The 8,896-nt window shown below is 43.0% G+C and overlaps 1 protein-coding gene across 1 annotated transcript in view; it reads right to left on the bottom strand.

Moving 5' to 3' along the window:
- Positions 1–4,209: 4,209 nt before the first annotated feature.
- LOC139660339 (poly [ADP-ribose] polymerase tankyrase-1) overlaps positions 4,210–8,896 on the bottom strand; it is a gene marked incomplete at its 5' end in the record, with an annotated part of 30,647 nt that continues 25,960 nt past the window's right edge. Inside the window, 3 exons of the mRNA XM_071538450.1 lie at positions 4,210–4,669; positions 5,757–5,913; positions 6,804–6,990. Of these exons, the coding sequence (XP_071394551.1) occupies positions 4,583–4,669; positions 5,757–5,913; positions 6,804–6,990 (431 nt within the window). The remainder of the gene's footprint in view (positions 4,670–5,756; positions 5,914–6,803; positions 6,991–8,896) is intronic.

Below are 8,896 nucleotides of genomic sequence, written 5' to 3'. Positions count from 1 at the left end.
CAGCGTCATTTAAAATAAAGCCCATGGTTCCCCACCAATCAAATCATACAGTGTGAGTTTAAGGAAAGGCAGCGTCACCCGCTCCCCCTGTCAGTGATGCTGGCTCTTATTTTGAAACGTCTGTCCGCGCGCCGCGCCTCTCTGACCAAAGACGACGCAAAAGATGACAGAAAGCAGGAAAACCAGAATATCAAATCGCTGCTTATCTCCAAAAAAAAAAACGACCTGCCAATACACTTTAAACCTGCTGGTTAGTCCCATTTGTCCTGTAATCACATCTCTGTTCCTTTTCAACACATCTGTGCCACTTTTCAGAGAAGCACGTGTTAATCACAACACAGTGACATCACATGTTGTCATGAACACAAGCTGCTCCTGCCCACAACCAGACACATGCTGCTGAAAATGTCACAGTTTTTAAAAGTGTGGTATATTCTGCAAGCAACTGAGCTTTGCTGGCAACAATGCAGCTTAAATCCTTTAATGTCTTTGAGTGAGAAGCAATGATTTGACATTCAGTATGTGCTGATTTAAAGAGAAACCACTCTGTTCACCATTTGTCCCGCCAGCCTAGCAAAATCACTATCATAATTTAAATCAACTCTAAAATCCTTTTACAGACCGGCTTTTACACGGAGCTGCCTCCGCTGTGTTAACTGTGTCCCGATGCTGCAGTTACTTTCGTTTAGTTTTTCATTTCCTTTGAACATTTTCAGCTATTATCATTTCATTTCAAGCTCATTAGTTTTGCTCATTTCTAGTTTATTCATCAACTGTTAATTCATTTGCTTTTTCATTAAATTTTCAGTTTCAATTCAAGTGAAGCACGTTGTAACTTTTGAAACGTGCTACACACAGTGTGTATGTTATTGTTTATTATTATTAGGTTGAACTAGTTTTACTATCAAATGCTAAAAGTGGGCTGCTGACAGTTTTGCCGAACAAAAAAAAAAACAGTGATGGAAAAACTTGTTGGTGGTCCTACAATAATCAGTTAGAAAAAAAAGTTAGCAGGAGGGGCGGCTACATATTTTGAGCCGACCAATTAATTTCCACTGAGGCAAAATAAAAGCACATCAAGATTTGCGGCTCAGTTTCCACAAACGACCCAAAATACTGTAAACAAAAACACCTGAAGTGGTCCCAAGCACTGAAATGTGACTCAATCCTGTTGCTGCTGAAAGAGCTCAGCGTTCCCACACTCACCTGGACACCAAATTCAATAACTATGCAGTGATTTTCTTTTTTTTTTTGTGAAATTCAAGGATTCAAACTGGCATGTTTTGGGGTTAAACATTTTCATTTTTTTTACCTCTGATGTTGTAAAGTGAAGAAATCCTGGTGAAATCATTCATTTTAAAACTAATTCATCACAGACCCATTACATTTCTAAAAGTTTTTAGGTCTTAATTTAGGGAATTGCAGCACTCTGTGGGAACCAGACTGCTGTATAAACTTGATTTGACTTGATGTGATTTGACTAAACTGATACAAAATGGCTGCTGAACTGAACTGACAACAGAAGGGATTGAAATTTCAGTGTGATCTGACTTGTCTTCAGTCTGCAGGTTAACAGAGAAACTGTTGCATGGTCCCAAAGTGGTGTACAGTGTCATAAAATAATACATTGTCACAACAATAAAAAAAACAAAAACAAAAATAAACTGGTGAAAAGTTCAAGCTTACAGTACATAGTGTGAGGAGTGTGCTAATGTCGTTATAAGGTTTGCTGTTCATGGTAGTGTGGAGAGAGAGAGATGTGACAGCCGCTTCATATGTAAAACACACTCGGTTCATCATCATCTTCATCTTCATCTTCATCATCTTCAGTCAGATTTCTGCTTTAATAAATATAACTTGGTAGCCTGGGACCAGTCACCAGTCTGGACACCTGACTGAATGTTCTGTGTTTCTCATTCTCTTAAAGCCATTTTGATCTAAAGGCTTCTGCTTAAATGCTTGAAATGTGTTTCTTAGACAAATATAAATAGTGAAGTTGATCCCATGTATGAATTTCTTTCCAAAGCCTTTGCCTTTCCATCAAGGCAAAGGGCGGCTACTTTAAAGAATCTAAAATATAAGATAAATTTGAACACTTTTTTGGTCGCTGCATAATTCCATTTGTGTTATTTCATAGTTTTGATGTCTTTACTGATATTCTAAAATGTGGAAAATAGTAAAAAGTGTCCAGACCTTTGACTGGTAGTGTGAATCTGCAGTGACAAACCCACTTTTCACATTTTGTTGACGTTTGAAGAGTATAAATTCACTTAAAAATGGAGGAAAATAAAAAAAAAACAGTAGTGGAAATCAACAGAAGTTGTGTATCTCAAAAAATAACTGTAATAATTGTGTAGAAGTTAATTCCTACACAAACTTGGAAAAGCTCCTAAACCCACAAGCCTCCACCTCCCCTCTTTCACCACTAGGGGGCATCAACAGCTCCATGGAGGGGGGGGGGGGGGGGGCAGCAGCATCATGTAAACAAACACACAGGGAAACATCAGAGAAAGATTAAGATACCAGATGGAAAGATGTGTAGAACGATGTTTCAAACAGAAGTGTAGATGAGTGACAGAGAGGTGCAGCAGCAGAGGGGAGTGAGTTTAAAGCTGCACTAGGCTTTAAGATTTCAAGTGAAAATCCACCTGTCCGGTCCAGAAAAACCACAAAGTGGATCTGCAACAGAGAAGAGAGTCCGATCCCTTCTCTACCGGTCCAGACTCTGAGATCCACCCACATGCAAACTCTCCTGGTGCAGCTTTAAGTGACTGTGAAGCAAATGAATGAAGGAACAAGTGTGTGCACGTGTCTGCGTGTGCGTGTGCATATAACAGTGTTAACAGTCTGGTCTCATGTGGTTCTCCTGGTTCTGATAACGGACTTTAGTTCGGACCGGTTTAGTCTGAGCCGGACTGGAGGTTTTGCTGGCAGCGTTGGTGCAGCAGCTGTGCTCCGATGTGAACCGGTCCGGTCTGGACTGAAGCTCTGCTGGCAGCGGTCCGGTTTGGATCCGACCGGTCCGGTTTGGACTCGACCGGTCCGGATTGGACTGTACAGGAAGTTCTGCTGCTGACACTGGAAGCAGCAGTGGATTGTGCTCTCAGACGGTCCAGTCTGGTCTCATACTGTCCTGTTCTTTTCTGAATATGGACTTAAAGCAATATTCCTCTTAGTTTTAACATGGAGGTTATTCAGCACTTGAGCATGAAAACCAGAATATAATCTACTGACCAAGACCAGATGCAGCTGGACCAGTTTGTAGCGTTCAGATTTTTATTTTCCATTCATTTGAATGGAAACTGACATTGAACACGTTGGTGAACAGATTCAACATCAGATCCTGCTGCTGTGATTCTCAGCTGACTGTTGGTCCAAAGCTTTAGAACAGAATTTCACCAAACAGCATTTTTATTGATAGAAGAGAACACAGCGGAGGGATACCATCTAGGAGAGATAGTTCCTGTTTGGGAGACCGGATCTACTTTGATTTTTAAATACTAATTTTAGTGTAAAACAAGAATAGAAATGCAAAATGACGACGGACCCAGGATGCTTTGTTGTCTTACAGCGGGATCTGTTGTTGACCAACGTGTTCAATGTCAGTTTCCATTCAAATGAATGGGAAGTAAAAATCTGAACGCTACAAACTGGTCCAGCTGCATCTGGTCTTGGTCAGTAGATTATATTCTGGTTTTCATGGCGGTCAAGAGACAAATGGAATATTGAGTTAAGATAAAGGGAGTGTGTCCAAGCTTTTTCCCCCACAATGTTCACACTTTTTCATCGTTTCTTCTTTGTTTCCAACAGGAAGGATGTTTTGTTGTCAGCGCTGCATCACACACAGTGAACCGCGTGTTGCTTCCATGCGGCTTATTGGTGACAATGTGACCAGATTAGGCAGAAACCCACTCAGAATCCCACTGCGACAACATGAACCGTTCCTGCAGGCCGGGGCTCATGTGTTTGTTGCTGTGGATGACGCACGATGCCGCAGGAGGAGGCCGCATCATAGCGACACATTAGAAACGGGGGTGCGATACAGGAGCGGTGCAAATGGATGTTTTGTGTTTGGCTTCGGGCCGCGTCCCGTCCCGTCCCGTCCCGTCCCGTCCTCGTCGTTTCCTTAATGGCTTTTTAGCATCGAGCCCCGACGACTGCGGCTTTAAAAATGAGCCGGCTGGAGAATGAAGAAATGTTTACCCGTCCGTTTGCCTTTTCCCTGCAAAATTAAACTCAATTAATGAAAGAATCGCATACGTTTCCCCGTCAAGAGCGGCCGCCCGAGTGCACGGCTGTTTGGGACCGTGCGTGAGTCGAACCCCCGAAACTCAAACACACACACACACACGCCTCCTCCTTGTTCTTCCTTGTAGAAAACGCTCAGACGGGACGCTTCCAGGTTTCTGACTCCTGCCTGGACGACTCTTCGGTTCCTCACACCTCTAGTTCAGTTCTAGAGGCTTTTATTTTGGGTCCCGGGGTTTGAAACATGTTCCGGTTCGGTTCCAGTCCATTTACAGACCGGTTCTAGTCCACGGCAGAGTCCGGCCGCCCAGCCTGCTTCTGGTCTGACCCGGTTTTAGGATTTCTGTTCAGCGGAGGCAGCGGGCGTGGCCGGGCTCTCAGGCTTCATGATCTGGTAGGTGATCAGGTACTCTGGGTAGGCCTGGGGAGGAAGGAGACCACATCAACCCAAAATCAAACAAAAGTTTATATAGTATATATATATATACTGTATAAAGCTTATTTCATACAACAGTGTACCCCAAAGTGTTTTACTAACACGGTTAAAAACAGTTTAGGGTCATGAAGAAGAAATCCAGGGAGACGAGAACAGGAGAAGCAACATTTAAAAACGTTAAAGTGTTAAAAAGAAAAGCTGAAAAAACCCAAAACAACTTATTCAATGTTGGAATCGTCTAAAATGGCCAGAGGATCAGAAGTGTGTGTGTGTGTGCAGAGTTACAAAGTGCTTTACAGAGCATAAAATGAATCAATAATGTTGCCTCTAAAGACATTTTAAAACAACTTGAGCTCATTTTTTGTCGTTTATCTGCCTCCCAAATTCATTGTTTCCCACAGGAAATATGTTCATTAAGGTGGTAATTCCTGACTTTAATACCTAAATAAATAACACACGCACTTAAAGTTTTCTAATTGCCATTTCTGTCGCACATAGAAGGATAAATGACCTTGATGAAATCAGTCTGGAGGGACACCAGCAAACAGGGAGGCAGGCAGTGTGAAGTCGTGGCTTGGAAAGGCATGAAGGAAATAACTGAAGGTGTTACTTGCTAACAGAGCTTCAGTAAACACCAACATTTAGACAGATAGTCTGCTGATATTACGGCTTTAACGTTCGCTGACAACAACTTTGCTCCCACCGTGTGAATCTGCTGCTCATCGGTCGCAATGCGGCTTCAGGCCAGCAGATGTCGCTGTCAGACTCTGTGTTCAACATGGCTCTGGCCCCAGAGGAAGAAACAACTCAAATAATGGAGTTTGAAATTTTATTGGTTTTTGCGGAAAAGAGGTTTTTATTCTGTCAAGGCGGCCTGCGTTCACTATAAAGTGTCTCGCACTAGGCTACATTTTAAATGACTAAACATTAAGGCAATTTAAATCAGCAATCCACAGATTCAGTCTATTGCCAATCCCCCGTGTATTCGTCTACTCGCTCTATGCTAGTGTGTGTGTGTGTGTGTGTGTGTGTGTGTGTGTGTGTGTGTGTGTGTGTGTGTGTGTGTACCGACCTGCTCCCCTCTGTAGATGACGTATTCTGCATATGCCAGTCCGTTGACGCTCGGCCGTCCGATAACGGAGTGGTGTCCGGGGGGAGCGTGGGCCATCTTCATCGCACTGAACTGGAGGAACGACTTTCCCAGAGTCACTCTGCAGAACAGCATCTGCCTGGAACACACACACACACACACACACACACACACACACACACATACACAAACCAACGTATGTGAACAGAAAGGTCACACAGTAATAATTGTCATTTTTATCTAAATAAATGTCTGTTGTGCTACTCTCTCTCTGCCTGCTCTAACTCAACAGTGATCCATCCTATCTCCAGTTCATGAATCTTCTTCACTGTCTGTTCTGAACAGCCGGTGTCTGGTAGCTCTTTCCTGGGAAAATTCCTCTGCCGCACAGGAAGTGATGCATTTTACGTTTCCGTTTGTTTGTTTGGAATCAACAGAAGAAGAAGAACTGGGTAGTTAGCATGAGCAGTGACAGCCACCACGACTGAACAGACAGAGAAAAGAGAAACTCAAACTGCATCAACAGAAAATCCAAGCTCCGCCCACACTGTTTGATTGACAGGTGATCTCTGCCACAGAGATGAACAGAGAACACCACAGTGATGAGCAATGACAAAATTAACAAAAAATGAGGATATCACAGATTTGCAGTTAATAGATTTCACTATTCATGTTGTAATATTGACTCTAATCCCACAGTATATGCTGTATTTTATTTGCTTTTCTATTTCTTTGCAGCCAATAGGGGACACTGAAATGTCACCTAATCGGATTGAATCATATAAAATTGGATCAAATCAAATCAAATCAAATCTAATCTAACCTAATATAATCTAACCTAACCTAATGTAACCTAATCTAATCTAAAATAATCTAACCTAATCAAACCTAATCTAATCTAACCTAATCGAATCTAATCTAACCTACTGTAATCTAACAGTAAGTAAGTAAGTAAATTAAACTTTATTTATACAGCACTGTTTTAAACACACAGTCACAAAGAGCTTCAGTAAAGGTAAGAAGTCGGACCTGTGGCAGACGTAGCAGGAGCGGTCTTTGTGGGCGGGACATCCTGTGCCTCCACCAATCCCGTAGACGTACTGGTTGCTCTTGGAGGAGTTCTCGGCAAAGTAGATGCCAGCTCCGAACATCCCGCCGATGTAGGCGTGGCGCTCGTCGAAGCCCTTATGGATGATGGCGTTGATGAAGGGAGAGCCTGGCAGGAAGGAGAGAAAATGTAGAAGGAGAAAGAAAGAGAAAGAGAGAGAGAGAGAAATGAAGATTACCTTTCCCTTAAGAGTTTCGTTGCTACACTTTGAGAAGAAAAAGTTTGCTGCGTTTTCTTCTTATTTTTTAACAAGATGCGTTTTCCACCAGCACTGACAGTTTAGCATGTTTTCAGCAAAAAGGAATATACATATATACACACTTTAAGAACAAATCGACCGTATTATGTAAACATGACATTTGACCAATGGCACGTCTACATTCAGCACCCACTTCATTTGGTCCGCTTCCCCGTCTGCACACACAGCTCGCTCCTCCAGACAGTGAGTCACATATAAATAAATCATAAAGCATAAAGCCTGCAGACAGGGTCGAGACGTTCAGTCACTGTTTAACTAAATGTTAGACAAGGAAAAACATGTGATTTTAGTGACTTTGCATGTGGTGCGATCGCTGGTGCCAGACGCTCCGGGTCCAGCAGCTCAGAAACAGACGAGGATTTTGGCACTGCAGTGTTTAGAGTTTACTGAGAACGGTGCGATAAACAAAACACAGCCAGTCAGCGGGAGTCCTGAGGGTGAACTGACTTGGTGATGAGAGGTTAGAGGAGGATGGAAAGACTTGTTTCAGATAAATTAACATGTCAGTCCAACAGTGGAGTGCAGAAGGGCTTCTCAGCACACACGCTGGTTGAACCTTGAAGCGGACCGGCTCCAGCAGCAGGAGACCAGGACTGGTTTCACTGCTGTCAGCTGAGAACAAGAAGATGAAGCTACAGCAGGAACATGATCAACACAACTGGACTGAAGAGAGGGAGAACGTCACCTGATCTGACAAATCCTGGTTTCACATGTTGATGTCAGGGTGAGAATTTGGTGTAAACAGCATGAATCCATGGATCATCCTGCCTGGTTTCAACAGTTCAGACTGGAGTGATTCTCAACCTTTTTGATATCAAGGACCCCTAACTTAGTCCACATTAGAGCCACGGACCCCCATTTGATGAGATTTTGTCTCTCAGACCCAAATCTGAGAATATTTTTATTGTTAGATATGATTTTGTCCAGAATTCCATGACTATCTGTGTTGTAGGTAGAGAGATAACAGAGAAACTATGATCAAAACAGTCATTCTTCTACATTCTCTAATTGTGTTAACTTCTTGTAAATGAAATAATGCAGTTTAACAATTCATCAATTTGCTGGGGACCCCATGGAACCCCCTCAAGGACCCCTGGTGGTCCTCGGACCTCACGTTGAGAACCACTGGTGTAGGAGTTGTTTCCTTGGCTCACATCAGGCCCTTTAGCACCAATGCAGCAGCATTTGAACGCCACAGAGAACCTGAACGTTGCTGCTGACCAGGTGGATCCTTCAAGGACAAAGTCTCATCTCTTCTTCAAATGGAAACTTCCAGCAGGATAAAGCTCCTTCATCTCAAGATGGATCCAGGAACATGACAGTGACTTTAGTTCAGGCTCCACATCTCAGCCCAGTACAGAGCTGTTGGGTTGTTGGATTCAGCAGGAATCACTGACTTACTAGTCTGATATTCAGACTGAGGGTCCATCTGGTTCCACTCCATCATTCAGCCTGAGATTTCCTCCTCGTTAGCCGTTTTCTGTGTGGGAGGGTTGATTTTCCCCAAACCAACAAACCAATCACTAGTGGCCGAGGTGTCTGAATCGATCACTAGTGACTGACGTATCTGAATCGATCACTAGTGACAGACGTATCCGGACGCTCTGACATTACTTCAGTCACACTGATGCTGGGAGTGTTTACTAACTTCACCAGAATGTGAAGAATATGAATATTGCCTTTGCAAAGACAATCTGTTGGTTGAGGAGGTGATTTCAACAAATATTATTCTGCCGAAACACCGATGAAAAACCG

Source organism: Centroberyx affinis, unplaced genomic scaffold, assembly GCF_046629955.1.
Source record: "Centroberyx affinis isolate AG114_WGS23_722 - 3 ecotype Tasmania unplaced genomic scaffold, CSIRO-AGI_Caff_v1 ptg003276l_1, whole genome shotgun sequence".
In the NCBI taxonomy this organism is placed as follows: domain Eukaryota; kingdom Metazoa; phylum Chordata; class Actinopteri; order Beryciformes; family Berycidae; genus Centroberyx; species Centroberyx affinis.
Note: the sequence above shows the minus strand (reverse complement) of the source record. Positions and strands in the feature narration are given on the sequence as shown.